This window comes from Cibotium barometz, chromosome 42, assembly GCF_041138505.1.
Source record: "Cibotium barometz isolate CiBa-2024 chromosome 42, ASM4113850v1, whole genome shotgun sequence".
Taxonomy (NCBI): domain Eukaryota; kingdom Viridiplantae; phylum Streptophyta; class Polypodiopsida; order Cyatheales; family Cibotiaceae; genus Cibotium; species Cibotium barometz.
Genome location: NC_141087.1, coordinates 12273272 through 12289288, shown reverse-complemented (window position 1 = coordinate 12289288; position 16017 = coordinate 12273272). Strand labels below are relative to the sequence as shown.

The following is a 16017-nucleotide window of genomic DNA, read 5'->3' as shown; positions in this document are numbered from 1 at the left end:
TCTATGTGAACTAAATGAGAAGGAAATTGCTATTTTTGAGATGGTATTTTCTATGTGAACTTAGAAAATATAACTAGAACTTGTAAAATTTGAAAGGGTTTTATTTACTTCTCATAAGAATTTGAGAAGGAATTACCCGAAGTTGAACAAGTTCTAGGCTAAAGCGAACCCGTCTTTTCCCGAACCCTACTGCATGTGGGGGGGCCTTCAGAGAGAAAGAGAGAGAGGAGCCGTGTGGCCCCACCAGCCCCCCACACACTCTCTCTCTATATATGTATGTCGTAAGTTCATAAGGCTTAAAATAGTCTGTTTTCAATTGATTAAAAAAGATCAGGCGAAGGAAGTCCGGGTGTTTCGGGAAGGTTCTGTGATAAAACAAGACATCGTATGCATACATGACGATTCAGTGTGGTGAGCTTCTGGTGCGTTCGTGCTATGGCTGCCTCTGTCTGCCTGCCTCGTCTTGACCACGGCACAACTCTCTCGCTCAGAATCACACCGTTATCCTCATGGTCCTGCCCGAAAGTCCTCTACTTTGTTGCTCATTCCCCTTCCAACCATCGCTTCCACGCCTCTACGCGCATCAACACAGATGCAGAAACACCATCATCATCTGCGGCCCAGAAGCTTCTGAAATCATCACCTGCGGCTCAGAATCGCTCAATCGGAGGCGATGCGGACCCAGGGCTGCCTCTTCTGGCTCCCTTTCAAAAACCAGCTGGCAGGACAAATGGCTCGGCAGGCGCTCTGTTCAGGCGAAGCCCTAATTTTTTATGTGAATTGAATGCAATGGCAATAGGCCTGAAGGATCTTTTTTCTAGGGTTAGAGAGCTCTGGTTCACCAGAGGCAAAGCTGATTCTATACTGTCTGTGCGGCTAGCTTCTCTGGGAATAGCTTTTGCCCTAATGGCCACCATCAGTATGGATTCCTATGCCTTTGTTGTCACGCCGAACAGAAAGCTTCAGGGAGATGAGCTTGCCACTGTTCAGCTCTTCCAGGAGAACACACCATCTGTTGTCTACATCACAAATCTTGCAGCTCGGTAACCCTCTCATTTTATCTTTTTTTTTTTTTTTTTTTTTTTGGGGGGGGGGGGGGGGGGTGCATTTCAACTCTTTGCTGATGGCTTTCATGACTAAATGGAAGCTTGTTTTCCCAAATAAAATTACACATGATGACTACATGACGCCAGTATGTAAGCTTTGCAGTCCTGAAGGAATGAAGAACGCCTCTGCTTTAGTTTTTTCTTTTTGAGAGGACAATTATATTCTATTAGGTGAACTGGATGATGACTACATGATGCCATTTTTTTGAGAGACTAATGATACATTATTAGGTGGGGGGTTAGAACTCACAGCCCTATTTGTGAAATACTGTGCAATAGCCACTTGCAAGGGCCTTTAGTTAATCTCTTCTACTAACCTTGTCAGCTTTGACAGTGTTAGAAGGGCTGTGCTCATGATTTTGTCACCCCCCAATGCCACCTATTTTAAAGGCAAAAGAGGATGAAAATGCCAGTGAATGAGGAAGCCCTCTCCTGGCAATTTCATAATATAGTTTTATCTTATGTCCCTTAGTTCCTCTTGTCCTCGCCATTTTCTTTTTCTCCATGAGATGCTGCCATTGTCTTTTCCTGGATAGTACTTTGCCAGCAGCCATTCCAGTTATACCGATTTGACAGCCCATCGACCATATCTTGAATGGAGTCGGTGCTGGATGAAAATAATCCACCACAGGTGTTGGAGCCGCAGGGAGCCGCAAATGGTGCAGAGAAAAGGACTGTCAAGCATGAAGACTCCGAGGCTACCAGAGGGACCTCCTACTTTTGCCAAGGCAGCAAGAGTGCCCCATGCGAAGACACACAGTACTCTTGCACTATCTGAGCTTTTTATTTTGAGCTGCAATATAATCCTACAAGGAGGTAAGGCTGAGAAACTCTAAAGCGAAACACTGTTGAAATTTATGAGCTTGAATTTTGGCATAGCGACTATGGTACAAAGAAAGATATAATTCACACACCACAAGTTTCATCGTAGCTATTTGTAAATTATCCTCAAGTTGTTAAGTCATTACGCACACTGCACAGGTGCTCGTGGCTCATAAGTTTGATATCCTCCATTCAAGACAGTTGATTAACTATCAATGGGCTACCTTGTAATGATGAATTGAAATTGGGGGGAGGGGTCAGTACTCTAGAACGCGGACAGAATATCCATGGTAGTGCACAAATACACCTTAGCAAAACAGGCTGTAGATCATAAAACTTGTACAAACCTTTGGCTTGCCAGCTCGCTCGAAGGCAACCAGTTGGGTTTAAATTAAAAATCAAAAGGAGACATTTTTTTCCGCATTTTGAAAATGCCGTGTAATATCCAGGAGAGACGCCTATACGTACCCCATAAGTTCTTTTAGTGGTTGTACGATTGACCAGAGATTTTATGTAGTTCAAAATACAGTTTAAACTGCCAAAATTTGAATCTCTTCAAAGCTACAGTGGTCCAATTCAGGCCTGAGCAGCGGCAAAGCAGGTCAGAATCCTCTGTCAGCAGATTTCAGCCAAAGTAGTGCTGGAATTGAAGCGTCAAATAAAGTTGCTCAGGTTTCCAGTTTGTCAATGCACAGAAAGCACAAGTGAGGTAATTTTGCAGCTTTCAGTTGCAGCCTTTTGTATTAATTCTCATATCATTAACACAAATATTCTTTAGGGAGGGGGCCCGGGGCACTGCTGGCCGTTGGGACCCCTCATAGTGTACTGTGTATGGCAGCTTGTGGATGCTTGCTCGGTTTTCTGTTGTCCATGCGATCTGAAAATCAATTTTATTGTGTTAATTAAGAGGCTTCTGCGGGGGGTGTGAAAGTTGACTTTTGTAAAAATTGTCTGCAAAGGGAATGGTACAAAATGCCATTTGCACATAAGGGTCTTTACATTAATTTTTTTAACGATGATCATGTCTTTAAAAAAGAAAGCATTGAGATGAACATGACAACAGGTTGTTGGGTGCTTCACAGTCGTGATGCATTTACTTTGGATATTCTTGAAGTACCTCAAGGCTCTGGCTCTGGATTTGTTTGGGATAAAGATGGGCATATAGTTACCAACTATCATGTGATAAGAGGTGCTTCTGATCTCAGGTGATGTGAGTAAATGATTATCAAGATCTTTTGTAGCTCCTCTTTCTGTATTTTGTAACAACAATGTTGCATTTAGTATTGTATGGAAGTAAATTATAATAAAGACTTTAGTGTTGTTGAAGCAACACCTTGCACAATTATATTTAGGGGTGTCATACTACATGTGATAGGGTTACACTCGGTGATCAATCCACCTATGACGCAAAGGTTGTAGGTTTTGATCGTGACAAGGATGTAGCTGTGCTTCAGATAGATGCCCCAAAGAGCAAACTTAGGCCCATTCCAGTGGGGAGTTCAGCTGATCTTTTGGTTGGTCAGAAGGTTTACGCTATAGGTAACCCGGTGAGTCATGCTTCTACAGCTGCTCTTTTAAATCCAACTTGTGTTCTCATATATTTTGTTTACAGATTCTTCTTGCATAGTTAGTTTATTGAACAAAACCTTCCTTTACATGTGCTGTTGCTCACTTATTCACAACAGGGCATGCACTTTTCGAATGGGCCTAACCTTCATGCTGCAAGGCATGGCTCGTGGTCGGCATTCTTATAATATTGCTTATCATGTCAATTACTTGTAAGTTGGGGGTTATGGTTTAAGGCCAGGACATTTTTTCTGAAGAATTTGAACTGAGGGAGCGGGAAGCGTAGCCCTCAAGAGAGTCTACTTTAAACTTATTGGATTGGTTGCAAGCTCGACATGCTGTGATGTTGAGCGAGTCCAAGGAGGTTGTTGGGAGGGAGAAAAAAATTAGAAATATTTCAAAGCTTCCAACTAGGTGTATGTGCTTCAGCTACTTATTGGATGTTTAGCCAGGCAGGGGGGCTTGGGGTAGGAATGAAGTTTGGTTCTTGCAAGATTATCACAAGGGCAGTGTAGCCACTTAAGCAATTGATTTTCTGTGAATGTAAAAGTTGATATTGAGTCTACTTTATTGGATTGGTTGCGAGCTCGACATGCTGTGATGTTGGGTAAGGCCAAGGAGGTTGTTGGGAGCGAAAAAAAAAACAGAAATATTTCAAAGCTTCTAATTAGGTGTGTCAAACCTTGACGTGCTTCAGCTACTTGTTGGATGTTTAGCCAGGCAGGGGGGCTTGGGGTAAGAGAGGATTTTCATTTGCCTGTTTAGAGAGAGACTTCATAGAGTTGGGAGTGTAGCCACTCAAGCAATCGATTTTCTGTGAATGTAAAAGTTGATACGTGTTTTAAGTTGGGATTAATAAACAGTGAAACATACAGGATTGAAATACTAATTATGTTGCATTTTTTTTTTTTGGTGCAGTTTGGGCTAGATCATACGCTAACAACTGGAGTCATCAGGTATAGATTATTTACTTTTTAAAAATCTTTTTATTAGTGTATCATTTCTGATAACTCCTGTTACAGTGTTCTCACCTGCTGCACCTTTGTTGTGATGTAGTGGTTTGCGCAGAGAGATTAGCTCTGCTGCAACTGGCCGTCCAATACAAGATGTGATCCAGACTGATGCAGCAATCAATCCTGGAAACAGTGGAGGTCCTTTACTTGACAGTTCAGGAAATTTAATTGGCATCAATACTGCTATCTACTCCCCATCAGGTGCTTCAGCTGGTGTAGGGTTCTCAATTCCTGTTGATACGGTATGTCAACATTTATCAGGTTTTTTTAGATATTGCACAAGAGCACATGTGCGTGCACACATGCACGCGCGCGCATAGAGAGAGAGAGAGAGAGAGAGAGATTCCATGCAGGATGCCAGGACCATTACAACAACCAAAATAAAAGAAAAGCTAATTTATGAGATGATTATTATCTGTTTGACTTATGTCTGGGAGGTTGATGCTCCTATTTCCATGTGCACCATGCTTTAGGTAATCCTTTAGCTATGTTCTTTAGTGCCAACAGTGTTAAATATTAATAGTGATTAATGTGGGAATAAACAAGTGCTAGATGGTTGAGTAAACTAGCACTGAATGTAAGCCTTAAATAAAGCAGTTCCAATGTGCATGAACAACCGCTAGTATGTATAAGTCTCTTGTGTAGGAGCAGCCTCTTATTTAGCATATGTGGTGGCATCACATCTAGCATATGCTTAGAATATATAATGAGGTCTCTCCTATAATTTTTCCAAGAGCTCACATGAAAAGGGGGGGGGGGGGGGCTTCTTGTTTCTAGTTCTCTCTCCAGCTTTGGAAAATCTCGTACTACTGTGAGGATGTCGCAAAGAGCCACTTCCAATGAGCTTTCTGGATTCGGTGCCTTCATAACAACCGAAGTTCGACTTGATGGTCCCAACTACTCGTTATGGAGTTTCATGCTCAAGAATCTCTTAATTGCCAAGGGGCAATTGGTGCCTTGACATCAAGGGCGACTCAGACTGTGGCACAAGTTGTGTCATGCATTAAAGGACTGCCTTATGTTCCCAGTGAAAACCAAAGACGGTGGGATGCCCATGATGCTCAAGCAATGCCCATGATCTCTCTCTCAATCAAGTGCTCGATTTTACCTCACATCCGATCGTGCAGCTTTGCAAGGGCTGCTTGGGTGGTCCTTGAGACCATGTTCCAAGTCCCATAATGAAGTACGAGTCATGTACCCGATGCGGGAGTTGGACGACTTGACCATGAACGAAGGTGATTCCATTTCAGATGATCTTACCAAGGTAACAGACCTTAAAGAACAGCTGTTGAATATAGATGAGGTAGTTGATAATAGGAAATTGATCACCACCGTTCTTAACTCCATACCTGAGTCCTATCAGAGTTTCCATTCTTCTCTAAATCTCTCTATGAGAGGAGGCAATCCTATATCCCTGGAGAAGTTGGTTGGATTACTTCTCCAAGAGGAGCAGATAAGGAAGAATAGATCCAGGGGTGATGCAAGCAAAGGAGCTGGAGCCTACTTCTCTAGAGACAAAGTCAAAGTGGACTTGTCACAGGGTGACACCAAGAAGAAGAAAGGAAAGGGTCACTACTGCCACAAGCTAGGACACTACGTCGAAGAGTGTCGGAAGAGGCTTGCAAAGTTGAAGGCTGCAAATTCCGCTTCTTCTACCTCTTACGACAAGAAGCAGCAGCCAGAAGATAAAGTAAACCTATTCCAAGATGATTGGGCTTTCTAGCCACATTATCACTATGGGGGGAAATCATAGTCACAAGGGACGGGGGACGGTGACGGGGGACGGGGACGGGGACGGGGACGGGACGGGGGACGGCCATAAGTAGGGAACGGGGATGGGGGAGGGAACGGCACTCAAAAAATACTTTTTTTTAAAAATTTTTGCACTCTACACTTATTCTACTTTGGAAGGACATCAAAATGAGCACAAATTTACACTAAAATGGTAAGCTTTTGAACCGCCTCCATGAACGGATGTGGTGTAGTTAACCTCCTCCCACCATGTCCATCCCGTTGTCCTTCTACGAGAAGCCGCGGCACGTGACGAGGATGCCATGGTTGAAGATGGCTTGACTCTTGAGCCTTGAGGAGGGAGAGAGAGAGAGAGAGAGCCTTGAGGAATGAGAGAGAGAGAGAGAGAGAGAGAGAGAGAGAGAGAGAGAGAGCCTAGAGGCTTGGAAGTTGGAAGAGTCAAGACTCAAGAGGCTTGAGGGAGAGGTGAGAGCCTAGGCCCTAGAGCTTGGAACTTGGAAGTTGGAAGACAGAAGATTCAAGAAGCTTGAGCCTTGAAAGTTGAAAGCTTGAGCCTTGAGAGTTGTGAACTTGTGTGTGCTTGTAGCCTTGTAGAGGCTTGTTCTTATATAGATAGGCAAGAGAGAGAGAGGAAAGCCTCAAGGGCAAGAGAGAGAGAGAGGGCCAAGCCTCAAAGAGCCAAGGCCCAACAGCCATAAACGGCTAGAAGAGCCAAGGCCCAACAGCCATAAACGGCTAGAAACGGGCAGGCAGGCGCAATGGCCAAAAACGGCAGCAAACGGCAGGCGCAACGGCTCTCTGTCGTCCCCGCACAGGGCCGTCCCTGACCGCCGTCCCCGCACAGGGCCGTCCCCGACCGCCGTCCCCTGTGAGAAACGTCCAGTGTGGGACGTCCCTGCGCCCCCGTCCGTCGTCGTCCTTGCGCCGTCCCGGCGTTCCAAGCCTCCGTCCCCTCCGTCCCCTGTGACTATGGGGGAAATGTTAAATATTAATAGTGATTAATGTGGGAATAAACAAGTGCTAGGTGGTTGAGTAAACTAGCATTGAATGTAAGCCTTAAATAAAGCGGTTTCAATGTGTGTGAACAACCGCTAGTATGTATAAGTCTCGTGTAGGAGCAGCCTCCTAAAAGGCATATGTGGTGGCATCATATTTGGCATATGTGGTGGCATCATACTTAGAATATGTGGTGGAATCTTGTAATGAATTCATGCTTTCTACTACATCTTATACTCCCACAATCCCCTTAATCTTGTGTCGATCATCTTGTTGATTATCATCTCTCTTCTTCTTCTCCCCACTATTGTGTGGCTGCATCTAGACATTACAAACACATCCAAGACTTCTGTGAAGGCAGCCTTCTAATCTTGCACTTGCACTTCCTTTTCAAATTCCCCACTCTTGTTTAAAGAGTGCACCTTTACAAAGATTGCTTGCGCTTTTGTTGCGTCTGCTTCCAGCTTCTTGTTAGTCTCTGTTAATGCTAGGCATTCCTCAAAGTCACAAAGTTCAACTTCATGATCTGCTGTTGGAGATGTGAGATGCACTCATTTAGTTCAGTGGTGGGGGTTTTCCTTGGGAAGGCCAAGACCTCTGGAAAGATGTCCTCTTTTTCCTCTCCATCCATGTTATTAGCTGCCAGGAATGATAGATGGAGGTGCGATGAGAGAACGGGAGACTGGTGCGATGGACAGTGTGCAGGAGGACTAGTTGGGCTTTGGGTACGGATCTGCTTTGTTGTGAACTGTGGATTAACCTAGCTGTGTCAGTTGAAAAACTGTGCAGATGAATTTTGTACTCAAATTTGATGAGGACAAGAAACCTAGTTTGTTATTACAAAATCTCTTTTAGCATAACTTAACTGACTGATCGTGACTTACTTGTTTGCAATGGTTTCCATTATCATAGACGGCGCTTAGACGTTGCAATGTAGCAATGCTTGGTTTGGTTTTTATCCTCACAGAACTCTCTAGTCTCTCTCATTCACAGAGAAAATAAGAACAATGACTCACATATCATGGGGGACTTAGTCTAACTGGTTTTGTGCTATGCTTATTTGAAGGTGAGTGGTATTGTTGATCAACTCGTGAAGTATGGGAAGGTCACTAGGCCAGTATTGGGCATCACTTTTGCTCCAGAGCAGTCAGTTGAGCAACTTGGTGTCAGTGGAGTCTTGGTTTTAGACGCGCCTCCGATGGGTCCAGCTGGAAAGGCTGTAAGTTCCTCCCCCCAGGCTTTCTACAGAAAGATAGCATATTATGGTTATTGGTCATGGTCTTTGTTTAAGGTAAATTTTGATTTGATATTTGCAGGGTTTGAAGCCCACAACACGTGACCCTTATGGTCGTCTTGTTCTGGGTGATATAATCACTTCTATTAACGGTGAAAAGGTGAAAAATGGGAGTGACCTCTATAGGATTCTTGATCATTGCAAAGTTGGTGACCAGGTCATCTTGCTTATTCTTGAAAAATAATGATCTTATTTGCTTTTCTTTTCTCTGAATGTTTATCCCCTGTCAGTACTGCTTGATTTATCTTCCATTAATGTTTATCCTTTGCAGTAGACTGGTTTCTAGGAAATGCTGATGGCTTATCGTTTGTGACCGAAATCAGGTGTCTGTGGAGGTTTTACGAGGCAATCGAGCAGAAAAACTTCTTGTGACTCTTGAGAGTAGATCTGATTGAGTTGCAGTCTTAAGTTTCTTTATCCATTTGTGCGTTCAAATGGATTTAAGCCCCACTAGATTGCAGCTCGTCTACCCTTTCTTCTCGTCTACAAGAGGGTCAAAGACCAAGTGAATTCTTCATTAACTTCACCCCCATTTTATTTAAATTAATCACCCTATAGAAAGGTATTTCCTCAAATTTGGAGACTTCAGAGTTGTATCCAGGGTGCTCGGATGTAATCAATGCTAGACATAGATATATGGAGAACATTTTAGTTGAAAAAATTCTCAAGAAAGTAACAGCTTGTGCTGGTATAAAGCTACTTTGATATTATGTTTATAACCCACTGTTTCCTTATCTTTTTCTTTTCTATTTGATGACGCCCATGAAGAGTGTTCAGAGCTGTGTAAGCTTTTTAATTTGCATGAAGGTAGATGACCGAGACTCAAATATACAGTTTGAAAACATCTTTTGAACGGACGTGGCTAACTAAGATGTGACTTTACAATCCTCCTTCGCCTTCCCACACTCCTCCGTGTGCCTGCACGAGTTGATCTGAGGACTCATTGGTGTTCAAATCAAGAGCTTACCTTAGCCTTGTTGAAACATGCGCTGTTGGGTCTTGCCTCGAGAGCTTCAAATGCAACTTTCCTATGAATGTGGGTGCACTACCTTGTAAGTCGCGTCCACTCTATTGCTATGCAGAATGCTCTTTGCCAGTGGGGTGAAGGGAGAGCTCTCTATGCTTAGATGAGAAGCAAAAAATTTACAACCAATTCCAAGCATCCACCAAACATGCAAGATTCAATATCGTGCATGCAATCAAGAAGAGGGAAAAGAAAGAGCTCACAAGTAAGCTATTCTAAGGGAATGCTCACAAGTAAGCTATTTTAAGGGAATGTTTGGTATTGCTTATTGTTAAAAATGACTTACATACAAATGATTGGTTTTCATACTAGGCCGGCCAAACTTAATTGTTTGGTCTCTACTACTAGTCTTAAACAAGTATATACACGAAGTTTGTAGGATAATTACGCGTATGTGCTGGGGTTTCTTAGAGATAGAAGAGGTAGAATCACACATTCAGTGCGCACGAGTCTTAAACTATTGCATTGTATTATTTATAAGAAAGAAGTAATACAATTGAAATTGTAGTACAAGATGTCCTTTTTTCAGTATCATAATTCTTCCCAAGGTTTGAAGGAGCCTTTTCCATGCTCAAGATGGCATTATCCTACGCGAATCCTTGAGTCTAGAAGGTTATTATCTAGATCTAGTGTTCTTACTCTGAAGGGCGGAGTTTCCACATCCACTCCTATTGAGTCACAATAGGACGAGGATTTTAGGCACTTCTAAGCATTGAGAATGGAGATGACAAATCATAGTTGTGTGATCTACTATACACTCTTGTCTAGCACCTTGCCTATAAACATTATGTGAAGTTCAACACTAAGGAAAGCAGATAAATATGACGATTTGGCTATCCACACACACACACACACACACACACACACACACACATGCACATATATATATATGCACCAATGCTCCTAGTCAGCTCTAGCATCATCATTGCCATGTCATCATTGTTATGTCATCGCTATCATGTGGCAGTGCCACATGCTACTTGTGTTAATCAACTTTGCCTGTTGGCTACCATTTGATGTTCAGTTGTGTCCTCATACTCATAGGTGTGTTACATTATCTCCTACTTGCATTGTAGTTGTCTTGTGCTGCAGGATGTCCATGTAAAGTGTCCTTCCTTAAAGGAAAAGATGCAAGCAAAGCTCATCTAAGATACTCAAGATTCTGAACATTGTGAGACCACTTTGTGTCAATTGTGAAGGCTCACGTTCCATTCTTGTCGCATTAGCACAAAGATTTGTAAAGAAACCCATGTATGACAAACTTTCACCAGATTGAGCACTTTCGGTTTGTCCGACCGTCTATGAAAAAAAACTGCAAACCATTGAGTATCCTCCGGTAGCCTACAAGAAGACACTCTAGAGAATGGCTAAGCAAAACTCCGTTATCCAAACTCTAGCCAGTAATGCATTGTCTTAGATGGAGCACAAGAACTGCTTGCACTGGATCTAATGCACCTTGAAGGAAGAAAGCAGAACCAAGAAAAGCACTTCTCAGAAACACTCCGCCAAATTTGTATCCATTAGTATTGCACTTGTATGTCTAAACCACCCATGTCCTATGGAACATACTCCAAGTAATACATCCGCTAATACACCAAAGTCAAAACCTCGATTGTTTTCGGTACAGTCTCCAAGAAATCTGTGCGTTGAGAAGATACACCATCTGGCCTATTCTCGCAAGACGAAGATAAATCTAATGCATGTCCTCTTGTGGTGTCTCCATGGCATTGGACATTGAAGATGCTCCACACAATGCAAACGACAAGTGAGAAGAGTCCTCGTGAACGATCCCGAAAATTGAAGCGATCGCCACTAAAGCTAAAGATTCTCCATTGACTGCAAACGGCAACTGTGAAGACTCTCCCTCGGAGACCTGGTTGAAAACTTCATCTGTTCGTACTTGTGGCTCGATGAAATGAAGCACCTTGGGTGTGTGCTGGATCGGAGAAATGAAGAAAGCTGAGATGTGCACACATGCATCTCCTTCACACTTATCCTTTGGTTTCTGAAGAAGCCTTCTCATCGGATTGATCCTTCGGTTCTGAAGAAGCTGTCTACTTGGATTGCTCCTCCAAGGTCCTCGGACAATCCTTTGCAATGTGCTCGGTGGAGTCACTAAAAGTATTGTCCAACAGGCATCTTGGCGCGATGCTCTTCAAGGGTGAGGCGAGTCACCAAGGTTCCCTCACTTGTCTTGTCCTTACCATCTTTGGCCTCGGGTTGGCAACCCTTGTCTTTGCCTTTTTGTTGCTCGTGTTGTTGAGACCTAGACATGGAATTCTTCTGCATCTCGAGGGTCGAATGTCATATGAAAGATCACGAGGGCGATGCGCACGAATGTTTGTGTGCAAAGAGGGTTTCAAACAAATTGATCAACCTGCTCCGAAAAGGAGCGAAAATCCTCCTCCAGTTAGTTTTTCCACTTTGTCCTCGGAATCCTCCGACACTTGCTCTGAAGCATGGGCCCTTGTAGATTCTAGATCTAGAAAACTAAATGCTCAAGGTGCCAGTTGCATCCTGTTGAGACGAGTAGATATAACCTTCATTTAACTGCCTGTGTGTTCGTGGATGCTTTATGTTGAGAAGTGAATCATTGAGTTGTGAATCCATGACAAATATCAAGTGATCAAGAACCTAGTGAGAGATTTCAACCTTGCACGATGAGGGGTTTGGTGGAGAAAGAAAGCACAATCTACCCAATTAACCGAAGAGAACCCAAGTATACACTTTTTTCCAAACCTGAACTTGTACAATCTTGAAATCTAAGTGCTCTATCCCATCCAAGCAATCAACACATATGGGTGCCGAAAAAAAATAAAATAAAAGGTTCCTTAAGCTCTGATACCAACTGTAGAGCACTTCCACCTATATGCTAGGGTTTTCTAGAGATGGAAAGACGTGTTTGATAGAATCATAGATACAACAAACACGAGTCCTAAACTACTAATACAAATGAAATTCTAGTATAAGATGTGGCTGAGATTGAAGACATCAAATCAGAGTCCTGTGACCTATTGTGTACACTCTTGGCTAGTACTTTGCCTATAGAGAAATACTCTGTGAAGTTCAACACTGAGGAAAGTACATGAATATGATGATTTGTCTACCCATGTATATATATGCACCAATGCTCCTAGTTGGCCAGTAGTATTGATGTTGGCTAGCTACAGTTGATTCCACATCACCCATCACCACATCATCAGTGCCATGTTACCATCACTACCATGTGTCACCTGTGCTGTCCAACTCTGTTGTTGAGTGCTATCTAATGTCCGACTGTGTCCTTCATACTCGTAGGTGTGTCACTAAAAGTCCATAGACTTTACCTATTTGACATTAAGTACATAGCAAGGCCACTTTATATGTTCCAATGTTCTCTTACAAAAGATAAGTGCTCATTTGAGCAAGTAAGATGGTGAAACTCCTTATAGTAGGTCATGTGAGTGAAACCATGTTAACCTACATAGTGGTTAACGTACCCCCCTTCGTAACAGTGACCGTGTCCTCGCATCACCCAAGTCACTATTGGTGAAGTTGCTGTCGAGGTAAAAAGGTGTGGATGGTCCAAGATACACCATGAAGTTGGCGATTGAGGTTAAGTGGTATGGATCAGGATTGATCCACAACCAGATGTAGAGGGGACAAATTGGTGAGAAGCTTTGGGTAGCCCTAATGGCAGGTACATGGAAAATAATAGGTGATGTAGAGGTTTTTCATATTAGTCCTCCATTGGTTGTGTAAGTGGCATGGACACTTCAACATTGGCTAGTTAGTAGAAGCGGTACGCACCCTATGATTGGTGGAATGAGTGCCACGACCATCATAGAATGATAGGCATAGGGAGATGGTGGTCTAGATCTTCGTGGCATGACATGATAGTACGTTTCGATCTCAAAGCATGATACTGAGAGATGAGGCTTCTTTGTGGCAAAAAAATTGACCAAGGCGAGGTGATGGATTGGAGTCAAAGCAGAGGCTACATGCCATGGTCCCCCCATCGTGAGATGTACTTGGAGGGTTGGCGATGAGATTAGTGTAGGTGCACGTGTTTGTGTGTGTTGTGAGATGCAAGGAGTGGAAAAAAATATATGATGCTTGGAGTGAAATATGTAGGTGACGTGCATGGGCAATGGTGGGCAAAAGGTGTGCCCGTGTGTGTGCATTTCTCCAACATGAAGACTTCTCTAACTTGACTGCTTTCTTTGACTCTCTTTTTTGCTTTCTTGGAAATTTACTTGACATCCCTTTTCTTGGGTAGGCAAGATTATTACATTTTTTGATGCATGACAACGGACTTTGCTCATGGCTGTAGTGGAGCCACTTTGTGGTTGCGGAGATTTGGCATTGTTCAGCACTTGGGATAGAGAAAGTGTGGATTAATAGGTGGTTTGGTTGAAGACGAGGCCATGGAAGGTTCTTGTTGATTTGAGGAAGGTCCAAGCAATGGGTTGGACCATGGGCCATGCTTGCACCCGCCATGGTCCCCCATCTAGAGATGTACCTTGAGGGGGTTAGCGTTGTGTCGACTAGAGAGGTGGGTGGATTTGGCTCTAGGGGATTGGCTTTGTTGCCCAAATTGTCCAAAGAGGGGGATTGATTGGCTTGAGGGACTTCTTCTCTTGGAAAACTAGTGTCCATCTTGGGTTCCGTATAAGAACTCGTCCCAGCTCGTCCTCCTCATGTTTATGTTTATGGCTTTGGAAAAATGCAAAGGCCTTCTTTGCCTCATTAGCGAAGATGTCCTATGGGTAAGCCACATGGAAGGTATGAATGGTGACTTTGCCGCCGTGGTGGTGAGTGCTTATTTGAGGTAAGAGTAGACTATATGATATACTCGGAGAATTCCCAAAACGAGTTGTACTGATTATTGGCATGTTATAAAGCTGGCGTAAAGTAGATTTCACTGCTTGGAGAATAAGTATCTTCATGGCTATCAGGGCTAAGTGAAGTGAGTTTGCATGGATGGGGAAGTTGAGGCTAGGTAGTTCCGTGAGGTTGAGGAAATTATCTTCCTCGGTAAAGACTATAGAATTCACAAACAAGTGACACCAAGTGGCCAAGTTGGACACAAGCGGTGTAGGACACTTGCACCTATATACTAGGGTATTCTAGAAATAGAAAGAAGAGTGTGGCCAAATTACACATACAACACATATAAGAGTCCTAAACTACTTCTTCTATTATGTACAAGAAAGAAGTAATACAGCTGAAATTCAAGTACAAGATTGGTTGAGAATAAAGAAGTCAAATTAGAGCCTTGTGACCTATTTGTACACTTCTGGCTAGCATTTTGCCTACAGAGAAGCACTATGTGAGGTACAACATTAAGGAAAGTAGATGACTATGACGATTTGGCTACACACACACACACACACACACACACACACACACACACACACACACACACACACACACACACACACACATGCACCAATTCCCTTAGTTGGCTAGTAGTAATGCTATCGACCAGATATACCCGATTTCCACATCATCAATGCCACATCACCATTACCATGTCATCACTACCACATGGCAATGCCACATGTCACTTGCACTGTCTAACTCTGCCCATCGCGGTTGTTATCTGATCTTTGGCTCTGTCATGCATACTTGTGTATAGCGTAGGTGTGTGTCACATTCTCCCCTACTTTCATATCATAGCTATCCTTAGCTACATGGTATCCATTTTAAAGTGCCCTTCCATAAAATGAAAAACGGAGGACACCGTGCAGCTATCCTCAGCTGCATGGTGTCCATATAAAGTGCCCTTCCATAAAAGAAAAAGATCTAAGAAAAGCTCATCCAAGATAACCAAGATCCCGAACACTCCGAGAAAAGCTCATTCAAGATAACCAAGATCCCAAACACTCTGAGACCGCTTTGCATCACTACGAAGGCTTATATTCCATCCTTTCCTGTAGAGAAACTTGCAGGGATGACTAACTTCCACCTGATCGGGCACTCTGCGTCTGTCCACCGTCCATGAAAAAACATTGCAAACTTCTAAGTATCCTCCTTCAATATCCCATGACAAGAACACTCTAGAGAATGGCCAAGCAAAACTTTGCTCTCTAAATTCTATTGCATCGGCTCAGATGGAGCACAAGAACTTCTTGTTGCACCATCTCCAATGCAAGGAAGAAAGTAGAACCAAGAACCATACTCCTTAGAAACATTGTATCAAATATGTATGCACCAATGCTGCTCGACACTTGTAAGTATAAAACACTCATATCCCTATGGAGCATCATACAATCTCTAAGAAATTTGTGTAATGTGAAGATATACCAATTGACCTATCCTTCTAGGATGAAGACAAATTTGGTGACATGTCCTGTGGTGCCTCCATGACATTAGACATTGAAGATACTCCACCCAATGTAAATGACAAGAGTCCTTGTGAACAACCCCAATAACTGAAGCGCCTACCACTAAAGCTAAATA

General features: G+C 43.1%; 1 protein-coding gene across 1 annotated transcript; it reads left to right on the top strand.

Moving 5' to 3' along the window:
* Positions 1 to 308: 308 nt before the first annotated feature.
* LOC147614172 (protease Do-like 1, chloroplastic) lies at positions 309 to 9284 on the top strand. The gene is made up of 8 exons (XM_086780709.1): positions 309 to 1043; positions 3011 to 3133; positions 3304 to 3475; positions 4413 to 4450; positions 4551 to 4749; positions 8322 to 8474; positions 8572 to 8706; positions 8873 to 9284. Exons 1-8 carry the CDS (start codon positions 436 to 438, stop codon positions 8942 to 8944), a joined length of 1500 nt encoding a protein of 499 aa, XP_086636835.1. The 5' UTR covers positions 309 to 435; the 3' UTR covers positions 8945 to 9284.
* Positions 9285 to 16017: the final 6733 nt, after the last annotated feature.

Excerpts from the sequence above, each read along its gene's own strand:
- LOC147614172 (XM_086780709.1), top strand. The coding sequence starts at position 436 with ATGGCTGCCTCTGTCTGCCTGCCTCGTCTTGACCACGGCACAACTCTC. Across the intron at positions 4,750-8,321 it reads TCTCAATTCCTGTTGATACG|GTGAGTGGTATTGTTGATCA; the intron begins GTATGTCAACAT and ends GCTTATTTGAAG. Across the intron at positions 8,707-8,872 it reads ATTGCAAAGTTGGTGACCAG|GTGTCTGTGGAGGTTTTACG; the intron begins GTCATCTTGCTT and ends GACCGAAATCAG.